The sequence below is a fragment of the Motacilla alba genome, chromosome 5, assembly GCF_015832195.1.
Source record: "Motacilla alba alba isolate MOTALB_02 chromosome 5, Motacilla_alba_V1.0_pri, whole genome shotgun sequence".
Lineage (NCBI taxonomy): Eukaryota > Metazoa > Chordata > Aves > Passeriformes > Motacillidae > Motacilla > Motacilla alba.
This window is the reverse complement of record NC_052020.1, coordinates 2614533-2642023: the sequence shown is the minus strand read 5'-3', so window position 1 is coordinate 2642023 and position 27491 is coordinate 2614533. Positions and strand designations below refer to the sequence as shown.

Sequence of the window (27491 nt, the reverse complement as noted above, 5' to 3'; positions counted from 1 at the left end):
GAAACAGCACTGGGGAATTCTCTGCTGTGGATTTTTAGCACTAGCAAAGTCAGAGTTGTTCTTTGATACTCAAAGCTTGTAAAGCCTCTTGATCTTGTTTAACTGACTGTAATGACAAGACAGATGAAGCCTAGTGAAAATGGAGACTTAAAGGAAAGCATTAAGGATAACAGTGTTACTGCTACATCAATAAGAGAACATTTCCTCGTGTCAAAGTTGATGTTGATATATGAAATAATTCCCTCAAGCTTTTTGTTTCCTAAACTTTCAAGCTCTTGGGTTTCTGGGCAAGTCCTGTGCCCAGCAGACACCTGGGCAGCTTTTTCCACACCAGCCTATAATCCGAAGCACCAAGATGAAGGCAGGAGCACCTGAGCTGCCAGAGTCAGGTCCCATTTGAGGCATGTTGCTGTTCTCCTGCTTGTGGGATTGGGATTACGGAGCTACAGGATCCAGAGCAGGTCAGGGTAGACTTGCCTGGTCTGTTATGTGTTGCTGATTTGCCTGCTGCTCCTTCTCTTCCTAATCCTTAAATAAAGAATGCTTTTCCCTTGGCTATTTATTTTCAAGCTTGGAAAATTCATATTCATGCATTAAGGTGTGAAATGAATATATATGAAGTGGTAGAGTTGTCGGACCATAAAAGTAAGTGTGCTGTTGGCTGCCTGCATCTGTCAGTAAGTAGGGAGGGCAGACAGGAGTCAAGTGATTCAGACCACTGGTTTTAGCTGATCCTTGGCATGACCCATTCCTGTTTCTTCAGTGTGCCTTTCAGGAAAGGGGAATAAATCACTTCAGCGTCAGAAATACCCTAAAAATATTACACTTGGAAGGGCTTGTTAAGGCACTCAAAATTTGAGAGGCACAGAAACAGTGTATTTGGCGAAAGAAAAGAGAAGCTTTAAGGTCCAGGTTGTCCAAAGTAAATTACTTTATGCCTGTAATGCAGGGCAGGGAGCCACTTTCTAATAGGAAAAAATTGTCACCTAGAAAATGGGTTAGAAGTCCTAATTGTATGTTAGAAAAGCATAGTACTGCTCTTGTTTAACCTGAGTCTTTTCATATTGACAGAAATTTGGTTGGGTTTTTTTCCCTTGCTGATGAAGAGCGAAGCTATAGTGATGGGTATTTGTATATTAATTCCTGGAAAGATTAGGAATCTCTTAACAAATGTCATCACTCTTTGACTGTCCATTTATTAAATATTATTATATTGAGCTGCATTAAAGGCAATCATTCCTCCCTGGCTTTCGGTACCATTCATAAAGCATCTGTGAGATTAATTTTTTTGTACAATTTACCTATCTCTGTAAAAGTCAGAATCTGGATACTGTGCTGTTCCCTAGATAATATATTTAAAATTTTTCTTATTTTGGGGCAGGTAAAGGAATACTTCTAAGTCCTGTTTGTTTTTCACTGAATGAGCTTGCAGAATTCTTAGCAGTCATGAAGCTAGCAAGGCTTTTAGTGTAAATTTTGTAATGATTTTTAATATGAAAAGTTAGATAAATTACACTTTGGCCTAGTACAGTTGTTTGAACTGCAATGTGTCATTGTAGAGGAGAGGCCAATATTCTTGGGTTCCACATTGTGTGGATGTAATAGGACAATAAATTCCAATAACTTTGAGTACTGTTACAGTTATATACAGGATAATATTTCCTTGGTCTTGTTTCCCCCTGAGTAAAACATTGGAAGATTTTTAAGGAAAATGTGTCTTCATTATATTCTTCTTTCCCATAAAGCAAAAATCTGCAGCAATAATAATGTATTCATAAGGGCAAGATAGTTTCTTAAAGCCAAAACAGGTGAAGTTTGCAGGGATGGAGAGGAAGGAAATAAAAGTAATCGCTGGAGGTTTGTGGCACCAGGAGCTTTGAATCTCCTCTGTACTAACCAATGGATAATTACGAGGGTTTTTTTCATTTATTTTAAGGTGTATTTATTTTAAATGTGCTTTTCTCCACAGACTTCAGAGGCTAGTGCCTTTCCTTCTTCCTTCACCTTGCTGTTGCATGCAGGACTTCAGGCATCATTGGTTTTGGCATCTTTTCCGAATTAAACATTCCTGGGTAGAGGATATTGTGTGAAATAAAAATAAGATATAAAGCTTTCAAAGTGGGATTACACAAGCCTGTTTCAATAAACAGAAGTCTATCCTGTGTTGTTCTGGCATGTAAGAAACTTGTCTTATTGCTATGGGGGTAAAAGTCATTGTTTATGGCTGTGCTTTTCCACATGGACTTGTTTAGAAAAGTGTCATGATCTAGTTGTCAGAGGTGCTAAAGCCGCCTAGCTTCCATTGGCTTAGGTGAGATTTATCAGTGCTTGAAACCAGTTTCAATTTGAGCTGCTGCAGTGTTACTCTTAATATTTAAGCTTGCTGGGCTTCTGTGTAGAAGATGAAATACGCTGATTCTGGTGAAAAGGCATTGATTTCAGCATGGCTAACTCTTAAGAGTGCTACATTAATTGCCACATGTTCTGAGTGATAGGTATGAAGAACAATCTATTTCAGCTGTCACAGATCTTTTTTATCAAAGGACCAATATGCCAGGAATCTGACAACAAAGCCAGAAGCTGCGTTTTCCAGCACACGTGCAAAGAGTATTCATACAGAAACGTGTTTCGTGTGCAGACAAGTAGCTGCAGTAAGCCAATTAGTGCGTGTACATTAGATGTTTTTGCAAAATACTCTTTGCATGTTTGTATAGCACTATGGTCTGAAGCCATTTTTCTCTTCCCCCTTATTTCAGTAGCTTAAGGAAAAAACATATTCTTCCATGATAAAATATTTCTAAACTGTCAAACACAAGTTAGAATGCCAAACCTAAGGCAAATTCTACCTGCTACAGTGCAACTGCTCTTTGTGGTTTTTACAGTCTTTGTTTACGGGTAGGGAGAATCTCCACAGATTTGCTGAATGGGGGATAGTCCTGTGTCTGACTTGATGGGCTTGGCAACCTGTTTGTTAGACTCTACAGAGACTCCTGGGTTGCTTCTGGGATGGCTCTGTACAGATTTATACACTGAACTGCAGTGCTGATCAGCAGATTGGGTAAGGCTTCCCAATGGCTCACCATCCCATTTTTATAAATGTAGGAATCAAATTTGGGTTGGGTAAAGCACGTGTGCACAGTGAGATCTTGCCAGCAGAGAAACGGCTGCCTGCAGCTCGGAACATCGGAGCATCTCTTCTTTCTGGCTGTGGGTGAGGGTTGTCTCCCTATCAGAGAGAAAGCTGTGTGCTTTCTTAAGTCAGAGGAAGGTGTCCTGAGTATCTGGATATTATTCTGTGGTCTGCTGTCGATTTGCTTAGAGTGGCTAAGGGATTGAGACTAAGGGATTGGAGTCCTGTCAGCTCCTGTGTCTGTGGGGTATGGTGCTTGTCCAGCAGTCTGCTGGAAATGGCGACTGTAGTGCCAGGGTTGTTGGAGCTGTTTCAGCCTCAGGTGTGTGAAAATCTTCATGGTGCGTTCACTCAGCTGCCAGTGCTGCTTGCGTACACCTCACACAAGCTGATGAACTGATGGTGGTAACACAGGGCTCACTCCGTGCCATTGCCCGCCATCTCTGTTCAAGTTAACATTAATTTTTCATTTGTTTAAACCAGAAGGTAAGAAATGTGCTATCTTAGCAATTTCTGAAGTGTCATATGTACACCTGGCACATACTAATGCCTAAGAAGGCTGCGAAAAACTTTTCATCCATGATGATTTCTATAAGTTGTGGAATACTTTAGGTTTATTGTTCATAGACAAAATCTAGGGATTAAGTCAATGTGATTTTTGTGCATAACTTGTAAAAGTTTTGAAATTTTGATTGTGTTTTAGCCCATGCATAAGAATTCAGGGTGGTACAAACCATGTATATTTTGGGCAAGAAGGGATCATTAACGATAGCACTCACAAATATTAAATTATTTCCATATAGGTATCCTTAATGAAAGCTAGGTTTTCTTTAAGTATCCTTTATCACATTTATGTTGAAATTCAAGTCTTGGTGATGAGAGAGCGTGCAAGGTGTAATGGAGAATACAATGGAGGATACCTCCGATGTAATGAAGAATGACCTTTTGCTTGCTTGTCATTTCATGTAACATCCTTAATATAAAAACGGAGAAACTGCAATATAGGTGCTATTATGATATGTGAATTTCTGTTGTGATACTGAACACGGCATTTTGTTGTCAGGTACCTGACTGATGGCGGGCTGGGGCTGTACACGCGACGGCTGAACCGGCTGCCCGACGGCATGGCCACGGTACGGGAGACGCTGCAGCGCAGCACGGCCCTGAGGCTCGGCGACGCCGACAGGTAGGGGGCTAAACCCTTGGCAATCCAGGCACTCAAGCCCTGGATGTAAATTTCTCCAGAGTGTTAGAAAAGATGAAAGTTTGACAAGATTCACAGATATGTATGCTTGATAGAAAGATCTCTAAATGTAGAACCTGAGAACGGAATAGAGATGGAAGCAAGTTTTGATATAGAAGAACAATAGGTGTCTAAATTGACAGTTGCTGGACAACTAAGAAAGCAAAGGCTAAGTCGAGTTGGAAGGAGGTTTTATGCCTAGAGCAAAGGATATGTTGACCACAAACAAAAAAGATGCTTTTACCAAGCAGAAATAGGTCTTAGGAAAAGCAGAAAGATACCATAGGCAAACAGATATGCTGATGTGGCAAGCAGAAAAAAGGTCTAAGAATTTTCTACTGCAAGAAAACTGAAAAACGACTTTAAGCTTAAACTGTAACATACTAACTCATGTGATTGGATAGTATTGACCATAATATGGTAATGATGTGGTTATGATAGACTATAGGTAATAGCAGAGGTGTTATATATGATACTGATTGGTTGTTATGTATTAAGATGCTCAGCAAAGAAAAATATATAATGTATTGTAACCAGAACTAACGCGTCTTCAGGCTTGTCTATAGCTGGAGCTGACAGCTGTAGGCGTGGCTCTGTCACCCACATTCCTTGACTGCTGTGTACAGAATGCTGTAAACAGCATTTTGTACATGTACAAAATGCTGTAAACATTTGTTTACAACCATTTTGTACATGTACAAATGTACATGTACATTTTGTACATGTACAAAATGCTTGTAAACAATGTACAAAATGCTGTAAACAGCATTTTGAAGAGCAGCCTGCAGTCAAGCATCTCTCATCTCAGGCTCTTACACCAGAGTATTTTAGGTTTTGTGTTCATGGAAGTGTCGGGAGAAATGCTGGTTTTGTGTCTCCTGAGTGCTTTGCTGGAATCTCCCCAGTGTTTTCGTGGGTGGAAGGCAGCACAAGAAAGTGTTGAACTCCTGCTTTAGTAGTGTTTGAAATAGAAAGGACCAAGTTCTCTTCTCATGTCCGTTGATTCTCCTCCAATTTCAGTGATTCAATGTGAAGAGTCCAGGCCAAATGTCAAGAATTACTGGACTGGAAATCCATAATTCATGGAAGTGCAGTCACAAAGGAATCCAGTGAAATATGCTATTAATGTTGATATAAATGGGTTAAATACTGTTGCTTTTAATGAGATCAGCACATGGCTGCTTCTTTCCCTTCCAAAGCCTGATGAGTGTTACTGCTGATGCAGTAAGTGACCCATATCCTTTTTCTTCCATGAGGGGCCTCTAAGTATAAAAAATTACTTTTGAGGTGCGCGTTCAAACCAATTTTTGAATTAAGGGTTTTTTTTCTTTTTGCTCTCTATAAGTCATTCCCAGGACATGACTGAGCTTGATATTACTGATACTTTATTCATTGTGATGCATATATTACTAAGGAAACACAAGTGATGGAGAATCTAGCCTTGTTTTCTAAGCAAACTAAATCTAAATCTGCCAAGATTTAGAACTAAATCTGCTTTGGCATCCTTGTGATATTAGCAAAGAGCAGGATGTCAAATGTAAACAAAAGAACTAAAACCTCTCAGAGGTTTTTAGAGAGAATCCCAGAGGTTTCAGAGAACCCAGCTCAGTTTGAATTACAGATCAACATAAGCTTGCTGGTTGTAAAATATGCCTGGATTTTTCCAGGAGCTTATATCTCTTTCTGAAATTTGCAGCTTGAAACCCAACCAGCACTCACTGCTGGTCCTGTGGGTGATGGTGTTGCCACCTTGTGATGCAGCTGGAGACGAATCAAGTGTCATCCTCTTCTGCTGCTGTGGCTTCTGAACCAATATTGCCACAGTAGCAAAAGCATCTGTTTAAAATTCAGCATTTTTCTAAGATTAAGTACATTGTTGTTTAAGTAACAGCTTTTCTGGAGAGCCAGTGATAGATTCCTGTCGTTGGTTCCTTCCTCCATCCAATATTTTCTGTGGTTGCAATGCTTCTTGTTTGCTCAACTCCTTTTCTGAAGACGCCATATATCAGGCACCAATTAGGAACATTTGACAAGAGGGATTATTTGTGTGTTTAAATGTATTACACCTAGAATGGGGCTGTGATCCACTAAAATGCAATCCCTAGGTTGTCATTTCTTTCAGCTTCAAAAACCATCCGTTCAGTTCACTTGGAGGGGAACAGACTTTACACACAATAAAGACTCTGCAAGCCAGAAAAATTACCCTTGGTCCCAGAGCTGGTGATACTATGATGTGTTGCTTTGATTTAGTCTTTTCTATTTAGAATATAATACCTTATGCAGAGATGAGGGGTTTCTGACAGTAGGGCAGTGATTTAAAAATAGCTTCTCTTTGCTTGCTGGGTGACCATGATGTGCAGTTCAAACAAAAAAATTAATCTTAGTTCGAGGTATTTTCTGGGGTGAAAATGGGCATAAGGAAAAGGACTTGGATAAAACTATGCAGTATCTAATTGTTTTCTTCATTCTGTGAGGCAGTGAGCAAGGCTGCTGAGTTGCTTTATTGGTACATGCAGAAAACATATTAAGATTCTATTGAACTTGTTCAAAGCAGATGTTAATTGAATGTGTGGGAGAACAAGTGTGAAAGACTGTGAACCTGTGATCATGAGGTTAATCATTAAAAAGTTATCAGAGAAATTTTTGCAATATGCTAGCTACTTTAGTTTCTTATGCTATTAGTTGTAGAAGTTCAGTTATGAGGCTTTTACTCATTGGCTCTGGTAAGATAAAGCACAGACCTTACATTTTCCCCTGCAGCAGGGAAATCCTAACAAGGGCATTGAATTTAATACTTGATTGCAAGGTTAATGGAATCATTGCATAAGACAGCTGAGCTTACTTTCTGACATCAAGATAATTTCAGTTTGCCTAGAACAAAGGCATTTTAAATCAAAAAAGGCATTAAAATAGCTTTTTATTTAGTTTGTGATTGCTTTTTAATTTAGTATGGGATATTTTTTTTCAAGGATGGAAATAAATATCCTGTTGTTTTGTCTGTTCTGTATATATGGACATGGTGTATACCATCTGGTTATTTAGGTGGATTTCACATTGTCAGACACAGCTGCTCCATCTGAGACTAAATCTGGCCCTTGCCTTCATATATATAATTTGCATTTGTAATATGTGTAGGTAAATTAGATCTGAATTAATCTATCTGTAGTTGCTTACCTGTGTAAGCTGTTATTTAGAGGAGGTAATTCAGATCTGATTTGTCACAAATTTGTGGCTGGGACAGGAGACTCTGAATGTGAGCTTGTCAAGAGTAACTTTAATGCTATTAGGGAAGTGTCTATATGATGTTTTAAAAATCATCAGTGATGAAGTGCTTAAAAACCTGCTGCTAAGCACGATTAACTTCGACTGTTTCCCTTTTACAGTTCTATTTGAGGTTGCATGCATTACCTGGCCTTGCATAAAGGCATAGAAGGGTCTTCCCAGCTCCTGATTGTAATGACTTGTCAAGAGTGGATTGTGTTGTCTTGGTGCTTCCAGCAGCTACAGCATTGATGGACTGTAGGTAAAACAGTAAAAACAGTGCTGAGCTGGCTCTTCAAGAGTGTGTCTGTATCCTGATCACATCTGATGCATACAGCTTGGTTAAAAACAAGTCCACATTCAGATTAACTCTTGGGCAGATTTGTGACTGAAGCTGCTTCCTGGCAGTCAGCATTTTAGAAGTATTTCCTGCTTTTGGAAAGATCTTTGAATAATCCCAGGGGAGACTGTGGACCCTGGACAGGAGATGGACAGGAAAGAAGAATTGAAGTGGAAGTGAAGCAGAAACCAAGCAGAAAGCCAGAGGACATTCCATGCAGAGCACACATACTTTGCTATTAATAAGAATGTCATTAAGTGCAGTACAAATGATAAAAATGATGGTTTTCAAAAGTAGCTGAAGAGTAGTATTTTGCTGCTATTTTGCATTTTATAAAAGCAGATTAAAGTTATTTATATATGTTGGTATTTATATATGTTGGTATAGTAGACAGTATTTCACATTTGTGGAGTAAACCCCTTTGTCTGGTGGATGTTTAAATTCACTAATTGCAATTTAATTTCTTGAATCTTGCTATAGTGATGAGATTACTAAAAGATGGGCTAGTTCTTGGTGGCGGAGGGAGATTGTTGAATTGCCTTCATAACCAAGGGGATTTGGATCACACATCAGAAGGGCTGAAAAGCAAGCTGAAGCAAGTCATCAGGTTGGGGGAAATATGGACCTTTTTTGAGAAGTGGGGAGAGAAGATGTCACTGCTTTTGGGAGAAGGCAGATTGCGGAATTACAGTCATGGTGCTGATGGATATTGCTTAAGAAATTGCATCAAATTTCCTTTAAGCCGCACCAAATTTCTTCTTCTTTTTTTTTTTTTTTTTTTTTTGGCACGTGCTGATTTATTGTAGACAATGGAAATTTTATAATATAAGGAAAAGAAAATTTTTGTTAAGATATCCTCTATGTAGTTTTATGGTAGGATAAGACAGCTCAAAGTCCTGACTGTGGTTTCAGTTTTTCTTCTTAATTGAGACAGTGAAGGTGTAGCAGAACTACTCCATCACTCCCCATCACATCATTGCTGGAGTTCTACTGCTCTAGCAGTGGTACCACAATACATAAGAAAGGGGGCAAACCAGAGAAAATGGTTCTGGAATAGTTATCTATAGACACGTAGCCTGGATAGTCTTCATCTTAAATTGTTAGAACTTGACTGGGTTATATCTTAAGCTTCAGGTGGACCCAATTGCTATAATATGTAGAAAAAGATATTCCTGACTTGTAATGGCAGTGGAATTCCCATCATGTCCTTCCCCTGCTGCATCTCCCTGCCCTGCAGTGCTCTCTCAGGAGTGTTGACGTGTTTGTGGAGTTTCCCTGTAAAAGAATTGCCGGGAGATTCCTCTGGTGTTCTGTGTGAATGAGTTTGCAGAGGGAGGATGTCCCTTCGGTCAGGAGAACGAGTAACCACATCCATTGGAGTCATCTACAGACCTCAGGAGGTCTCAGCTGAGGAAGTTGCTGCCACACTATTTCCACTCTGCCTGGAAGATTACATGCCATCAGCTCACAGTTCTTTCACTTCCAGAACATCCTGGCAGTTGCACTTGCATTAAGTTGCTACAATTAAGATAACTTACAAGCTCCACTTTTTCCATTTCTTTTCCTTACTGGGACAGTGAAATAGCCCTGTATAAGGATCCTGTATACTAAATAAGCGTAATTTTCTAAAAATAACTTAAACTCTCTAATTTTTTTTAGGATAATGTAGATGAAAAGTGGTTTTTTTGCTTGCTGTGTCTCTGCTGTGAATCACTGCAGTTTGTGTATATATGCCCATCTAGAGTTGCTTAACACCAAAGTCACAGGACTGGTGAAATGATTCATGCCTAGCAGATCATCTGCCCTGTTTGACCATCTGTTTGGATTTTATCACTAAATTAGAAAAAAGTGCTACTGCTTCTAAATATGCAAATCGTACCTTGGTACCTGTAGATATCCATCTCTCTGTCTTTAGAAGATTCCACATTTATCTTGAAAACTGACTCTCAGAAGCAGGTGAAATTCACATTGCAAAGATTCTTTGAAGTTTATGGCCCTGGGATCTGCTGATTAGAATCAAAATACCATATACTTTTATTTTCCAAGGAGTCTTTTCACAAGCTGCAATCCAAAGTGGTTTTAGATTCCATAAAGTAATTGCAAAGTTAAGCAAAAAATAGTAGTTCAAAACAAAAGTATAGTAGCTGTACCAGGGGGCTGAAATGAGCATTACCAAAAGGAAGAAAAGGACATTCTACATACAAACATGCCAAGGTTAGTCAAGGGAAGCAGTGTCTTTGACAGATCTGTTTCAGTGGTCTAAAAGATGACAAACTTCTTGTAAAATTTTCTTCAGGTCCAGAAGCAAATATTTTCATTACGTTACACAAGCTTTGTGTGAACACAGTAGGCACAGTAACAATGTTTTTCCTTTTTCTTTTTACACTTTTTTTTTGAGGAGTGTACATGTGGTACACAGGACGAAGTATTCTGGGCAGTACTTCTGTAGGAATCGGTAGTGTTAATTCTGTTCAGAGAGCCATAATGGAATGGAAATAGGTTTGAAAGTTTTGTTTGTTTCTTAGGCTTGGTCTAATTTTACTCATTGCATGATGGCAGCTAAGAGTGTGATTCCAACAACCAACTTAGTGAGGTTGGAAGCTGTTGGAAGGCTAGAGAGAGTTTTGAGGAGGGGATGACTTAAAAGGAAGTAGATAATTTTTCAGCTGAGATTGTGTTTGTGTAGAAAATTCTGTCCAGGCTCCAAAATACCTCGTCATGTAGCAATAGCAGATGTATAATTGACTTGTGGGGGCTAGCTGCTGAAGCAGTTTTATGCCTGTAAGTTAACTGACTTTTTGTAAAATTAGAATTGGTTTTCCTTGGGGACAGTTTCTTCTTTGTGTAGTCATGGCCACAAAAAAGGAGGAGATTTTACTGCAGTACGGACCTCTGTGCATTCAAGAAGGCAAGAATTATCCTAGTCTTCTCTTACTCAGGTATTCAGGTATTCTCTAATACCTTGTTTAGTAGCTCCACAGGCTGACAAGGCACTGAGAGGAGTTCTTTGCCTTTTTCAAGAATTCTTCAAATGAGAACGTGCCACTTCTCAGAATTCTACCACTCAATACTAAAACCAACCAAACAAAACACCCTACAACTGCAAGCTCTTCTCTCCAAAGTAATTTGATTGGGCAATCGTCACGTTTAGTTATCACTCAAGTTCCAATCCTCTTCAGAATTGCCTGTTTTGATTAGATATAAACATATGTAAGAGATAGTCTGGACCTAGGCTTTAGGAGCTGCATTTCTTGTTGAAACCTTTCCCCTGGCGTCATGCCCCTTGCTTTTGTAGCTCTGATTCTCATTCTGCGTTCCTTTATATTTTAGGGCATATTTACATGTCTCCTGTAGCATCTAAGTAAAATGTTTAGGCCAGCAGCTGCTGTTCACTACAAAGCTAAAGGAAGGTGGGAGGTGCCCTCAAGGGAGCAACTCATGGTGACTAAGTGAGGCCTTTCTTTTTTGCCCATACAAACAGTTGTTCTTCCCTGGGAGGCTGCACTGAGCATGTGGACAGGTGAAGGGACCTTGCCTTTTCCAGAATTGCTTCTGTGTAAACAATTTTTTTGTAAACCAGTTGTTCTTCCCTGGGAGGCTGCACTGAGCATGTGGACAGGTGAAGGGACCTTGCCTTTTCCAGAATTGCTTCTGTGTAAACAATTTTTTTGTAAACCTTGCCTTTCCAGGTGCTGTTTCTGTGTAAACAGGGAAAACTACCTGATTTAAGCAGCTGAATAATTTACATCTAGGGATGGCAAAACCACGATCCTACACCACTGGAACTAGATTTTCCTGAAGAGATGCTTCCTTTCATACACCTGCACTCAAAATATATAAGTATAAAGTTGATCTCAGTGCTGATTTGGAGGCTCTTCTGAAACCCTCTATTTCTGGTTCCACTGCCAGAGATTAACACTGTCTTTTTTGTTGTATGAAGTGGCTTTCAAAGCACTTTGGACATGTGGGAAATTAAGCTTGTATTCCAAGGGTAAACTAGATTGTAGATACAAAGAGCATTTTGAACTGTATCAGGGTCTTTGTGCTTTGCATGACAAACCAAAGAATGTGAAATGCTTGCTGACACAGAGCAGCAGTTGTTTGGTTTTCCATGTCAAATGGCAAGAGAGTCAACAGAGTCTCACAGCTGAGCTACACCAGTAACCTCTGATTTTGGGATTTGGAGATTGAATAGACAAAACTAATAGCAGACAGCTGTCAGCCTCCCAAAGCAGAATCCCAGTTTGGGGCTGTTTGAAGAGCCTGGAAGCTCATTGTGGCTGTAAAGTAAATTTCTAGACTGGTGATTTTTTTTTCAAATATTGTGTTTATTACTAAATATCACATTACTGGAAAACCTAAACATTTGCCTTTTAATCTTAGTTTGTCTATCTTTGTTGTCCATAATTGTAAATGTCAATATTTTGTTTGTTTTTCCTCCTGCTATACAGCTATGTATTGTTTTGTGACAATAGTTTATTAGTATTTGCTTCCATGGTAATGGAAATATTAATGTTAATAGCCAGGATCTAAGCTTTGTTTTTAGCAGATTAATGTTTCCTGTAATGGTATTGTTTAGAAAATTATATCAGAATTCTGAGTCCAAATGGAAGATGCATGTGTTTTCCTGTATGCATGTATGTATTCTCCTTCTGAGCATTGCTGGAGTTTTCCTTTTCTCTTTCTTTCTTTCTTTCTTTCTTTCTTTCTTTCTTTCTTTCTTTCTTTCTTTCTTTCTTTCTTTCTTTCTTTCTTTCTTTCTTTCTTTCTTTCTTTCTTTCTTTCTTTTTTCTTTCTCTCTCTCTCTCTCTCTCTCTCTCTCTCTCTCTCTCTCTTTCTTCTTTCTTTCTTTCTCTCTCCTTCCTTCCTTCCTTCCTTCCTTCCTTCCTTCCTTCCTTCCTTCCTTCCTTCCTTCCTTCCTTCCTTCCTTCCTTCCTTCCTTCCTTCCTTCCTTCCTTCCTTCCTTCCTTCCTTCCTTCCTTCCTTCCTTCCTTCCTTCCTTCCTTCCTTCCTTCCTTCCTTCCTTCCTTTCCTTCCTTCCTTCCTTCCTTCCTTCCTTCCTTCCTTCCTTCCTTCCTTCCTTCCTTCCTTCCTTCCTTCCTTCCTTCTGCCACTTCCTTCTGCCACTTCCTTCTGCCACTTCCTTCCTTCTGCCACTTCCTTCCTTCCTTCCTTCTGCCACTTCCTTACTTCCTTCTGCCACTTCCTTCCGCCACTTCCTTCTGCCACTTCCTTCCGCCACTTCCTTCTGCCACTTCCTTCCTTCCTTTGTCATTTATTCCCACTTTTGTCCCCTCCAGTGAAGAGACTTCAAACACTGCAGGTGGGGTGAAGGGTCTCCATCAGTGAGACCCCTCCAGGGAATTCAAATATCTGGATGCTTTGATCCATTGCATAGACATGGTAATGAGACTCCTAAATTGGATAGTTAACTTAAATGTGTGAAGCTGGATGGTGCTACTACACTGGTATATCCAATAAATATCCACATCTGCAGCATAGTAGAAGAAGCTCTTAGGTATCCACAACTTTGCTCATATTTGAAATTCTTTTTGCAGTATTTTGCAGTTATCTCCTTCAGCTGACCTGAATGGCAACTCCTATATTTTTAGAAGGTAATGAAGTAAGCAGGGGGTGCTTTTGGGTTTATTGATACCAAAGAAAGTAAAAGCATCCCTGACCTGGCACTTGTGGAGCCAGATGTCTTCAGATAAAATTAAGGTTCCTTCCCTGTTTCCATGGCACTTCACAAAGAGGTGCTCTCTTTTCCCTTTCTGCTACAGGCCTTATATGTCACTTATAACTGGGTTTTCAAAGAGCAGGGAATATCTCATTTCCCGTGTATGTCCACAGACAGAATTGCAGACAACAGAGTGTATGGACCATGTGGAATGCATGTCTGTGCCCAATGGAAGGAAATTCCCCCTCTGTGGAGCAGCTGTGCTGCATTTTACCAGTTGGGGAGTGGAGGGACAGGGACAAAAGACTATAACTATATATTTGCTGCCCCAGGATTCTTGGAGCTGCTGCTTATGTCACATCATTCCTTGGTGCCATGATAATTTCCTTGGTATCCAACTAGATATTCCATACTGGGGGCTCATACACTTCTTATCTGTAGATCCTGTCCTGTTTTTCTCAATTCCTCAGCTTCCTCATGACATAGGGATTTTTCAGCAGTATGATAAGGTGACTTTGTGACCTTTTTATGACAGCTATTAAGATTCACAGTGATGTTGAGACTCTGCAGAACAAGCAGTCACTTTGCTCCTGATCTTTATGCATTGAGTTCCAACATCCTGAGGCTTAAACTGCTCAGTGTTACACAGCTCCATGGGGCTTAAAAACACTCTGCTATTGTATAAACAGGCAATAAGGCTTCTACATGATGTTCTTATATTGCTTAAGTATATGCAGTTAAATGTACATTTGGCCAGGATAAATAATTACACACTCCACTGTGGACACACTTGGAGTGACATTGTGCTGCTACAGCAGTATTATGAGAAGGTGTGTAATTTTTTTTTAATCAGTCAAAGATTTTTAATATATATTCTCATTATAAATAAAACATCTAATTTTATTAAAACTGATTGCTGCAGTTTGAGGCTTATTAATTGGACATAAGTGGCATTGGAATGTATGAAACCTGTGTGCAGGGTTGGCACAGGGAGCCTCAGTAACCACCCCTTTGCTAGAGGCTGTGTTTATGTGTGTCCAGGTATAGATGGTCAATAAGTAGCCAGGGGATACATGCTGAACATTGGAAGTCTGATTAGTGCACGAGCAAAGTCCAAAGGCTGAAGTCAGCTCTTTTTAACAATATGTTATTTTTTTGTTGTTCCTTAACGTACAAAGGCTCAGATCAGCAGCTACTGTGGAGTTACCTGTGCTCTCATCAGCCCCAAGTAATATTTTAATCTTTTTAGTCTAATTTCAACTTTAAAGTTTATTTTTCCTGATTATGTTGTTAGTTTAAGTTAATTTTCAGATATATCAACTAATTCATTCGTTTTGGTTTGGGGGAAATTAGCAAACCACCTTGAGTATTCAGAAAGGTTTCATTCCCTCTTTCATGTTCATTGTCAAGGTTGATTTATTCTTGCTATGAAACTTGCAGTTAGAAATAGTCTTCATAACATGACTTAATGCCTTAAACATTTCTTTTAAACCATTCATGTTATTTGATACCATCTGATATACACATGCATAGTTTCATGTTTCGTTTGCATTTTTATGCAAAGAGTTAATTTTTGTTTTCAGGGCTATCTGAAACATAATACTGCATTTGCAGAACTGAAACTGTTTTGAATGCAGAAGGGATGAACAGAATATTATCAGGAAATGGCTGGAGATGTATTTATAGGCAACTGTGTATCTCTATGGAAAAAGATGACAGGGAAAAGGAGAAGGAAGAATCACCAACATGAGCCTACGGGAAAGAAATATGAGTATACTGTACCAGGTCAAGTTCACAGAGGTTACATTCACCCAGGAAAGCCTTAAATTCCATTTAACCTGTGTTTTGGGACTGTGTGTATCCTCTGTCTACTCCTAGGGAGAGAATTTATTCATTTCTGCTTTGAGAGAATTTCTGAAGCAAAGGATTCATGAGAGGGAGGGATCAGGTGGTAGAAAGAAATCTGCACGTACACATTTATAATGTCTTAAATGTGCATGCAAAGGAAAGACAGAAATTTTCTGAAATCAAAAGACTGATTTCAAACTGAAGTCAGTCTGTTAGTTTCATGCTCTTATTTCTGTTGAAATTCTTTGTTGGCTTCTAACTATAACCATTGAGTTGTTTCTTTGTTAATAGAGACAAAAAGCCAAAATGCCATATGGCAACAAGAAGTTGTTTGTTTTCCTTTAGGTCTAAGTGTGCTGGTGGCTTGATCACCAACACCCAGAGAGCAAAATCAGAGGTGTCCTCCACACTGTGACTTAAAAGTTTTGGTCCCTTTCTGCTTTTACTTCTGACCAATTCTTGATTTTAGTGACAGTCTGATTTCTTACACCATGTTGTATGGGCTGACTTTACATCAGCTGTAGTGAGCTAAACATGTGACTGATAAAATAATCACTTTTCTGTGAGTCATACCATATGTTTCCCTCTCTCCAGCACAATTCTGGTCATACTTTTCTGTGAATTATTTTACTTTTCCTGCATCATCCTCTCTATGCCACCAGTTTGCTTTCCCTTGCAGCCATCCGTCTCTTTCCAAACAAGGCCTTGTGCTGTTGGATGGGCTTTCATAACATCTATCCCTATCCTCAGCAAATTACTGCAGCCCAGCTTTGCCCATGAAATGTGTTTGAATCTTTAAGTTGCTCCCCACTTTGGGTACATTCTTCTCTTATTTATTGACATCGGGCTCTGATTTCACCTCCTGATTTTAACACCCTTAAAATGAGGGGTTTGCAATACATTGTGATGTGGTTGACTTTATTTCGGCATTGTGTATGTTATCAAATCATTTAGGAACAAGGCATTATTTTAGAAATTAAAAAATGAGAGCCAAAGGTAATTTATGACTTGGCTAAACAAGACTGGGTGAGATCATGGGAGGAGAATTAAACTTTCTTTGGACATTTTCAGGAACAGTAGTGAACTGTAGGTATAACTTTAGTAAAATGGATTCAAGGCAGACAATAAGAGCAGGGTGATTAGAAGAAAAGCCTCTGTGGACTTCTATAAACTAATCTCTGAGAACTCTGTTCCTTGTTTCTTTAAAAATCTATTTGAACCAAGCACAGTCACACATTAGAGGGAAAGTGGAGGGAATAACCAAGAAGGGGTTTTCCAGATGAGTCTTTGTTTATTTCTTTATTAATCTCAAATGCAAGGAGTTTCTTCAGTTTCTTAGGTTTGCCTGTTAAAATGCTAAATATGAGTGTGTGCATTAATCTAATTAGTAATCTGTTTTTTTTACTGGGGGGCAAGGCAGGATACACCTACTGACTTTTGTCCTTTCATCCTGTCTTCCCTTGTGCGGTTCAGTTCATTGAAGTCTCTAACAAATATATCCAATGACCACTCCTTAATTCTAGAGGAATTCACTGAAACAGGGCTGTGTTTGTCAGACCTAGTTTAGGTCTCTGATAGCAAAGTGAGCCACCATTTCACAGCTCAGCCGTAACGAGATGGTCGCACTCTGCCAATGTTGAAATAGGACAGAGAAACAAGAGGCTGGTTTAGAATTATTTCATTATTGTACATGGATAAAACAGAAAATAAGGGCTTGGGTTTTGTTCTTGTTTTTTTCCTTACAGAGCAGTGATGCAATGATTTAGGTCACAATGTACAAAGTTTAGTTGAGGTCACTTCTGTGCCTGACTGGAGCAAGGATCTCTGTTTTGGCTTCCTGTGTTAGGGTTGTTTCTGTAAGAATATTTCTCACTGTCTCTCCTGCCAAATTATTTGCTGGAAATAATATCAACATAAGATACTGAAAGGTGTTGATTGGACTCTTGACTATTGTGGAGCTATCAGAACAGGAAGTGGGATGGAAAGAATTCAGATTGAAGTCCTTGAACTCCCACACCTCCCCCAGCTAATTTAACTATGAAAATTAACAGGAGTCCAAGGGAGTTGTCTTAGTGTTGTGAAGTCACATTTTTTTCATAAACCAACAGGATATTTAATGAAAAAATTCCAAATTTCTCTAAAGCAAAGATGTTTGCTCTAGCAGTAGCAGAGCTGGCAGTTGGAGAGTTTTAGCTAAAGGCTTGACGAACTAGAGATAGTGTGACAGTGCCTTAAAGCCTCTTCTTAACAAAATAAATTTCTGACAGGATTCCAGTCACTTCTGGACATTTCTGATCACTTCTCAGCTGCGATTGTGCCACCACTGTGGTGTAAAGGTGTCTCTGATCAAGACAGACTGAGAGAGTTGTGGTTTTTCAGCCTGGAGAAAAGGAGGCTCCAGGGAGAACTGAGAGTCCCCTCAGTGCCTAACGGGGCAACAGGAGAGGGACTTAGAAGGGCCTGGAGTGTCAGGACAAGGGGGAATGGCTTCACACTGACAGAGTGGGTTTAGAAGGGATATTTGGTAGAAATTCTTTACTGTGAAGGTGGTGAGGCCCTGGCGCAGGCTGTGAATGTTCATCCCTGAAAGTGTTCAAGGCCAGGCTGGATGGAGCCCTAAGCAACCTGGCCTACTGGAAGGTGGCCCTGCCCATGGCAGTGGTGTTTTGAACAAGATGATCTTTAAGGGCCCTTTGAACCCAAAGTGTTGTATGATCCTGTGCTGGTTCCCTGAGTTACAGCCATTTATCACTGTAGAGCAGTGAACCACCACCTCCAGCAGGCCCAACATTCAGCTCCAGACTTTCCATCAAAATTGGTTTTCACTTTACCTTTTCTTTTTTCCAGTTACTCTTCACATTTTTGGCCTCCCTTCAGGCCTTACCTTCTCTGTTCTCCAGGGCCCTCCAGAACCAAATAAGTATTTTGTATTGCAGGACAAGTTTTCTCAGGGAAGACCAGTACAACTCAATGGGAAAATCATGTCTTATTTTCTAATGATTCTCGGGAATTGTTCTGTTTTTAACCAAGACCAAAGTTAATCCTTAGGTTGGCATGCAGCTTGGAAAATTTCAGGCCAAACATCTCCGTTTTGGCAAAGTGATAAATAATTGAACTCATTCCTCCTGCTAATTAGTTCATTTCTGTAACACAGCCATCTCTGAAGCAGTGGGTGTAGCCTCTGAGAGAACAAACATATGCTGTGAAGCCCAGCCGGGCTGGGGAAGGGATTACTGGGCCAGGAACAGTTTGCAAGTTTTTGCTCTCACAGAAATGCTAGGAAATGTTAAGGAGTCTTGCAGAGACCCTGTGACTTCAGTGGGGTAGGGAGTGGAGCAGGGAAGCAGTGCCAGCAGCAGTGACCTAGAGCTTGCAGCAGGCATGGCTGATGAAATGATCAGGCAAGCAGGCCTTGCTCAGCTGCTGAAAAATAGTAAAATTGTGTTTTCCTGTTATATTTCATGGCTGGGACGATTAAAAAGTTAAATTCTTCTGAAGTGGGATAGGAGGAGTAGGCATGATATTGGGAAAGGTTTATGACTTTGCACAGTTGAGCTTTTGTTTTCTCACACTTTATTCCTTAAAAAAAAAAAAAGAAAAAAGGGATAGAGAAAGAAGCCTAGGTTCTGCTTTAAACTTGTTATCATTTCGGAATTAGATAATGTGAGTGAAGGGGTCGTTTGGGCAGCGGTTGGGCCGCTGGGGCAGGAGGGGAGCGCCGCTCCGCGGAGCTTTGAACTGCATCAGATGCTCGAGGGCAATTCAGCACACAAGACTTCCACCCCTAAAGAAAGGCACAGGAGGGAGACTCCCTGTTTGCTGTGCTGGTAATCAGCAGGAGGAGAGAAGAATATGTAGACGAACAAAGAAAAGATGGTGCCGTTTCAATGGAGGAAGTCAGACCCCAGCAGGATGCCTGCTCGAGTTGCATCTCAGTAAATAATAAGTGCTTGTTATGCTAATAGTCACTATTTCCAATGACATGATTTGCTTACAGATCATATGCATGTTAATTGCGCTGTGCACATAGCCAGTAATGCACGTCTTAGGTCTTGTCTTCAGCATTTTCATGTGTAAAATGATGCAGCGTGGAAATGAATATTGCAATGTTTTCACGTGCAAATAAATAGCTGATAGAATAAAGAGCCAGACAGGCCTGAGATAAGCAGGAATACCGGGGGCAATTGTAGCAGAAGCCCAGGATTAGTGTCACTTCTGGCTCTGATAACATCTGTCCTTGCACCTGATTGTAAAGAAAATAAAATGAATCAAAAGGTTGCCTGATAATGCCATGAGGCATGATAATAATTAACCCCTTGTTGGTTAATTACTAGGTGCATGCTTGTGAACATTGCTGCACTTTTTACTAGAGCACAGAATTTAGTAGTTTTATTCTGGGGGGGGGGGGGGGGGGGGTCGGGTCAAACAGGTACGACCTGGCTCTTTAGAGAGGTGGGATAATGTGGGCAAAGTTACTCCTTGGAAAAAATGCTTATCAGGTTATATAGCATTCCAGACTAAATATTTAACATTGTTCATAAGATACATGAAAGAAATACTTACCTGTTAGGAAACTGTAACAATATAATATAAAAGTTCATTACCCGGTTAATTTGTTAATTTTTCAGGTATCAGATAATGATGTCAGCCATCAGATAATTTGGGCCCTACAAGGCCCAGGCATTTGGAATTAGTTCCGTTTCAAAAGAAAACAGCTCTGTTTTCTGTTGCATGCAGTAGCTCGACATGTCAACATTCAGTTATTACTGCCATCAGTTTTCCCCTGTCCTATTGCAATCTATACATGTGTATCTTCTGATCAGTAAGTGCAAGAGGTTTCATTGTTATGTTTATGTTTGTAAGAGGAGTGTTTTCTCTGTATGTAAGTCATTTTTGAGCAATGTCCAAAATTCTGTATTTCATTAAGAATCTACTGTGAATTTGGAAATGGCAAGGTAGTCTATTTGATGGACAGAAACAATAAAAATTTTTTTAAAAATCACATTAAAAAGCTCATCCAAAAGAGTGGAAATACTTTGCAAAGTAACCTGAGAAGGAGTGATGCTTTTTGGCTCAGTTACAGTCTTTGGAACATCCTAGTGTTGGATGGGTGGAGTAGATGCTTTTGTTTTATTAGAAAAAACACAAATGGACTCTCAAAACTAAAGAAAAATATTTTTTGGTTGAAGTTCAGAGTTTGTGTCTTTGTTCTTTGTAGATTATGCAGTTGAAGTGTTTATATGGTTTGAATGTTTATAGATTCAATGAAACAGAGGATTTGCAAGCACTACAATGATGCTAGCCTGATGTAGTAGTGGTATTTTCATTAGAATAAATGAGTTTACTTTTCTGATGGGATGTGCAAGCTTAAAAACATCCACAGCAACAATAAACAACTGTAAATTCAGAGACAGCTCTAATTAGGGGAAGGCTGAAGCAATTAAGATGGGTAAACTCTATTGATCATAAGTGAACAAGATACATACAGATGACAGCAGTGGTTTTACAGTGGGTGCCCTGACATGATTAATGACTGCTATTGATTTAACAGTAATGATTTTAGTATTTTATTAGGGGAGTGTGGGTAGGAAGGTTAAATCAAGTTTTATAGGGCTTCTCAAAACCACACTACAACCACTTGGAGAGCTGCTTGTTCTGTCAAAAATATCTAATTCTGTTCTATCACACTTGGCATATCCTTCTTGGGCCTGAATGCATCCTCTGACGCAGAGCCCTGTACCTGATGGCCAAGGCAGAGCCTTTAATTCAAAATTTCTCTCTTTCTGAGCTGTTCTCTACCTCGCGGCTCCTAGATGATGATTTGTATAGCTTCTTTCATATCTGTTTCTGTTCTCCACTCTATTGCTTGTTTACACAGACGTGATGTTAGAAAGCTCAGAAAACAAACTGTAAATGAAATATGGACATCTGTCATAGATTCACCTGAAAGCATTTTTTTTCAGAGTCCTGAGAAAAAGAATTCATGCCAGCTGCTCAATGTTTATAATTCCATTTGGTAGGGATCGAACTTAAAATCTTAATGGTTGCAGGAGACAGTGAAGTGTTAGAACATTGTAGCACTTCCTGTTACTCTATTCAGCAGTCTAGATTGGAAGAATTTTTTTTTCCTTAGTGAGTGGCATGTTTGTTAAAATCATGCTTGGCAGTGTTATGTTCTTTGGAAAGAGCACTGATTTTCATAGTTTGGAGAAGGAGATGAAGAAAACTGTTTTTAAAACAACGGTAATGATACATCATTCTTGTGTTTCACCACATTAACTGCACTTTAAGATCAGATTTTTGTCCATTTTATATCAACTGTTCTTACTAATGGGCTATTTGCCTTATATAATTTTAGTTGGGTTTATTTGTTATATTTGGAAATATTAGCATAGAAATCATAGATGCAAAAGCAAATACAAATAAATATAGTTTATAAACTATATACACAAATAAATGTGTATATAGTTAATATATTGATATTATTTCTCACTCAAGAGTTTGAGAGTTGGTAATGTGTTTAAATATAGAATCATTTTGGATCATCCAGGTATAAGCCCTGGATTCAGCATTCATTTGGAATTCCTCTCAGATAAGAATATGCAAGCTAAATTGCTGTTCAGCATCCCCCATTTTTATTGGATTTTCTCCAGTTCCCTGCCTTTTTTTCTTTTTAGAAAGTGGCCATTTGTGTTTTTCACTCTGATGTGCTTATTCATTTGAAGTGGGCATAGTGAAAAGTGCCTCACAACTGTGTCAACACAAGTGCTCTGTGGAGGCTACTGACATTTTTTTAAACAATCTTTGAAGTACATGTTAAAATGTTATAAAGCTATTTTTAATCATACATCTCACACACACACAAATAGTCTTTTCTTCTCCACCAGGCATGCATCTCACCTTGTTGGAGGAATCTGGGGCATTCCTTAATGGTTGCTCAGTGGAAAGCAGCTCCTTGGAGGAGTATGCTAAGTCTATCTCATACTATGCAATGATTATTAATATACCCTCTATTTGAGTTTTCTGGTCAAATTCACAGTCTCCTGGGGGTCAGAATCCCCTTTCCTCTGCATTACAATACATGCCCATGCAGTAGCTCACTGATGGTTCCTTCTTACTTTCTTCTCTGTGATACCATCTGAGTGATTTAAACAAAACCCCAAAGTATACTACACTTCATGTGTTCACTTATAAAAATAAATAAATCCCCACAGCACCACCATAATATAATTATCTGTTCTCAGGAAAGCCTGAGGCAACAGAGGGTTCTTCCCATTGAGATTTAAGGATGTGAGGAATGTTTCAGAGCACATATCCCTGGTCAGTCTGCAAACTCAGTGCCTCTGAAGAATAAGAGGAATTAAAAATGAAGCTTCATTTTCCAGTCCTACTTTTCCTGTCTTCCAAGCTCCCTTTGGAACCTCACTTAAAACGCACATGGTTGTAGCAGCTTGGGTTTATTTTCTACTATACCGCCTCCTGAGAGTTTATGTTGCTGCCAGTGTTCCTCTGATTTTAGGTAAAAATACGTTCCTAGGATTAGCAATTACACACGAGTTCAGTAAGTTGGGGCTTCTTAGTAGTTTTTGATTTTTTAAAAATTTAATTTAATGCAAAGGTCATTTGTTTAGGTAGTTACATAGAGTTTTAGCCCTGTAGTATCATGTGTAAGAGTTGTAATGGTGCAGCAGTGCTGCTGTAGTCCTGCTTTTATTTTCTCATGCAGATACTCAATCAATGAAATACTCTAAAAAGGTGTATTTTTTGTTCCATGTGCTCTACTTCAAAGGATAGAAGGTGTTCGAAAGCATGTTTGAGTCTGTTCAGAATATGTTTTGGTGTTACAAATGTCAGGGGTTTTTTTATTTAAATAATCTTAATGTCCTTTTGGAGGAAATAAATGAAAAACAATTCTTAAAAAATTGCTGTTGAGATTAAGACATTGGTTTACCCAGTGGTAATGGAGTCTCTTCCAGGCAAGATGTGGCAGATGCCTCATGCCACACATTATCTAGCAGGTTCCAAAGACTGAAGTGGGATGTCTTTACAGCCTATGCTGCTTGTGTTATTTTTGTAATCATTCCAGTTATCAAATGCAGACATTTTATAAGGTTCTAACTGACAAATATCAGCTACTGAAGAACAAAAATAAAAAGGATTTGATGTATTGCAATAAACCCACAATTTTCAGGCATTTTGGTGCTCTCCAAGGGAGTATTTGAAATGTAACAAGATTTGAGCTACCTTAACCTAGAATGCAAACCTATAATTGTGGGTTTAGGCCTTCACAAATGAAATGGAATGAGGCATTTCTTTGATAAGTTTTTCTTTTGCTGCAAGCAGATTTAGTTCACTTCTGACCAGGATCACAGTTGTGCCTGAGGTTAATGGGAATAGCACACAGGTGTGGGGGAAGGAACAAGGGATTGAAGGTGCAGTGATTTTATGACACTGAGTATTAGGACACTTTGCAGCCTTTTTCTAAGCAGCTATTCTTTAGGTAAATCAATACTGTGGGGTCTCTTTACTTCTCCCCAACTTTAACTACCATAAAAGAACTTCATATAAAGCTGTTCACAGCTTATCTCACCCCATTGCTATGTGAAACTTCTAACACAAACACTTTTGTACACTGCAGCCATAACACATTAATCTTTTGAACTTCCTGACCCATAAAACTGTGATTATTACTCCATGTAAAATTCATCTGGAAATATCACTCTGTATTTAGCGTTATGGGTATTACATTGCAAAATCCCTCCTTTGCAGTGGAAGGACTGCCAGGGAAGGGAAGGCCAATGAAGCTGTAGATGGATGTTAGTATAGTGCTGTACCTTAATATTGTGAATATGGTTTTATTTGGAGCTGATGAGCTGGTGATTCAACAGATGCAGTGTCCTGGTTCGTTGGGGTTTTTTTCCTAGATTACAATTTCAAATTTTTTTATTTTCTTTAAATTCGAGTGTTTCTGGCTATTCTTACTTGCCACTAGCAGTGGGTCAGTCACTAATTTCCTATACAACTGCATGGGCAGATAATTGAGAAAAGTCACTTGTGACAGGAAGGGTGTTAGGGATTAAAAGAAAGCTTTACTGTTGCAGTTGTGATTCTTTTAAGTACCTGTCATATCTGAGTGTTATGTCTGCTCACTATTCAGCAATTAAAATAAAGAATGAGAAGCAGTTTGCAGGATTCTTTGGTAAAGGGTAGCGGTTAAAATGCACCAGAGGCAAAAAAGAAGAAGTAGCAGTCCATGAGAATCTTTTCCTCTCTCTTTATGGATAATACATGGCTAGCTTTTAAAAAAGCCATGTGATTCTTGTCTAATCTTCAGCAAAGATAGTGACATCAGCAGCTTTGCATTTGTACATCACAAAGGGGGTGAGTTGGCTGCACTTTAAAGTGCAGATGAACCAAAAAGCACAAGAGTCATGTTTCTACCTTTTTTTTAATCATCAGACTAACATAATACAGGTAGTCATCCGGCTGAAAAAAAATCTAAAAATTTTTAAAAGTAAGTGAACAGGCCTGTTTAATTTTGAACCACAAATGTTTGTGTTAAATGATGCTTTTCCCAAGCCACTTTTATTATTAGCATTGTTCAAAATTGCAAGTTGTCACATCCACCAGCCTCTAAATTACTGGTCCTCTGTGTTGCCATAGTTACACAGTAGCCACTAAAATACAGGCTTCAGTGTAAAAAGGCAGGCTCAGACTGCAACTCATTTATTTGAAGGTTTTGGCAGCGGAATATCTCCACAAAGTCTTTGTTTTATAACCTTTGAATTCTTGCATTTTAACTCTTTCAACTAATGCTACAATAAAAGGTATGTTTTATTGAAGATAAGGGTACTCATCCTGCGTTAATAAATATATAATGGTGTAGTTGACTTCTCACTTCCTACTTTTTCTTTTTTGGTTTTGGGCTGAATGATCCACGATTTTCTTGAGCTGAGGCTAAGACAACAGCATCATGTCCAGTCCATTTTCTCCATCCTAAAGGCTTCCCACCTCCTTTCCAGAACAGGGTCCCTTGCTGGTGATCTCACTGGCGACAGAAATGTATCCTGGCACTACTCAGCTGGTGTGATTTCCCATATTAGAAAAAAAAAAATCCCACGTGTTCATCAGAATGGAGAGGTCTTGGTAAAATCCTGTCTGAAAATATTTATATTAGACTAAAATAAGGATTTTGAATGTTAACCACCAGATTTCTTTATCAACCTTATATTTCTAAATAGCCATCTCTATTCTATTTGAAATAAGGGGAAGTAATAAGCCCGGCCCACCCCCCACCCCCCTCCCCCGCTCTACAGTGCTAAATACAGAAGAGTCAGATTAATATTACATATCTTGTCTCAGTTTCTTAAGTTCTTAGCTGGAGATACCAGTGGATAAATTGCTACTTTCTTTAGCATTCCTATTGAAAATGTTTTTCTATACCACCACTCCCATCGCAAAAACAAAACAAAACAAAACAAAAATTACCAGTATTCAAAATATTTTGTAGTAAAGCATTTTAGGTATGTCCCCTGCTACATTCACATAAAACAATACTTGCTTCAGCAGTCACATTGTTGAACCCCTCTATAGAAGCAGAGTGGGGAAAAATGCTTCTAGAGGTTGTAGTCTTTCAGCTGAGATCAAACAGTGCCGTTTCGTACCTCCAAGTCCGGGGCTGCTGACATGAGCTTTTACTTGGTGGGATACGGTACCTGATCTGGAGGCACCAGTCTGCCTGGTTACTGCCATCAGGTTACAGCTTTCACAGATGACCTAGTCCCAGCACAAAGTCTTGACCTCTCACTTTTTCAGCACTTCAGAGGTTAATTTTGTTGAGGGATCAGATTTCTTTCCAAGGGAAGTTTATGATGATCACCTTCTAGCTGGATTTCACTTTCCAGTGACTCTCAGAGCTGCTGACTCTGTGTGGAGGTCTCTATTGGAAAACAGCCTTGCCTCCAACATTTTTTTCCAAGTCTCTTCCTAGATAGTCAAGTTACAGGCTGGTTTGTTTAAGGGGGGAGACATTGGATGGTAGCCTAATGAAGGTATCAACCTGCAAAATAAATCTGAGCCCCTTTTCTGGAATTCTTCATGGGCAACAAGGTGGAGAAGTGCTTTGGCTGGGGAATATTGCAAGGTAAGAGATTTTCTGCACTTTTGAAAACACAGGAGTGTGTTGTGTTACACCTTTGAATAAGGAGGTTTAGCTTTGCAAATACTGGTGGCAGTAGAAACACATTAGACGAGAGAGAAATCTGAGCAGATTTCTCCCTGCACTATTTCTTTTCCATCTCTGTATGCTGCATGAAATCAATCTACATTTTTAATAGATTGCAAATATTTGAAAAACATGGTAGAAAATTTCCTATGTGAGGACTGACAGCTATTGCTGTGTATGCTTTTTCTGCCTTAATTTTGTGATTCTGTGAGGTTTATTGTTATTCAAAGGTTGCAATCTAGCCGGCTATCTTTTCACTAGTGTTGCAGGCTTTTAGACTCAGAAAACTATGGGGCTTTGTTATATTTTAGCACTGTAAGTCTGGTTTCTGTGCAAAGGAGGAGCCTCTGTGAAAATGAGCTCACCCTGCTAGGAAACAAAGGCGTGTGTGAGTCTGTTTCAGGCCAGATCCCATCCCAGAGTGCACTTGCTTTTTAGTACATAATATCCAGTTCTTATTCTCACTCCTGTGAAAATTTCTGGTGGCTTCCTGATCTGTCTGAGTAAGGTTGTAAGATCCCTTTCCTTTTTGTAGTTCCTTCCAAATAAGCCTAATTTTAAAGGCTCACATGAACCAGGAGTTACTATCTAGAATGATGCAGTTCTGCTAGGACAAAAAACTGCTTTCAAGGTTGTTAGTAGCTGACATTTTCCCATCAGCAAAGAATAAAACATTTTACTTGATTATATGTCTGTTTGTTCTGTAAATCACTGATGGGATAACAGCTGTTGGTTTTCATTGATTTGGCTTCCTGAGTGATAGTG

General features: G+C 39.2%; 1 protein-coding gene across 15 annotated transcripts in view; it reads left to right on the top strand.

The window, feature by feature from the left end:
• NAV2 (neuron navigator 2) overlaps positions 1-27491 on the top strand; it is a 373713-nt gene that overhangs the window by 287780 nt on the left and 58442 nt on the right. For 14 of the 15 annotated variants that reach the window (XM_038137694.1, XM_038137693.1, XM_038137689.1 and 11 more), the window contains one exon: positions 4194-4316. In XM_038137694.1, the coding sequence (XP_037993622.1) occupies positions 4194-4316 (123 nt within the window). Of the gene's footprint in view, positions 1-4193; positions 4317-26205; positions 26646-27491 lie in introns of those variants that run through there. The other variant, XM_038137698.1, reaches the window with a different exon arrangement.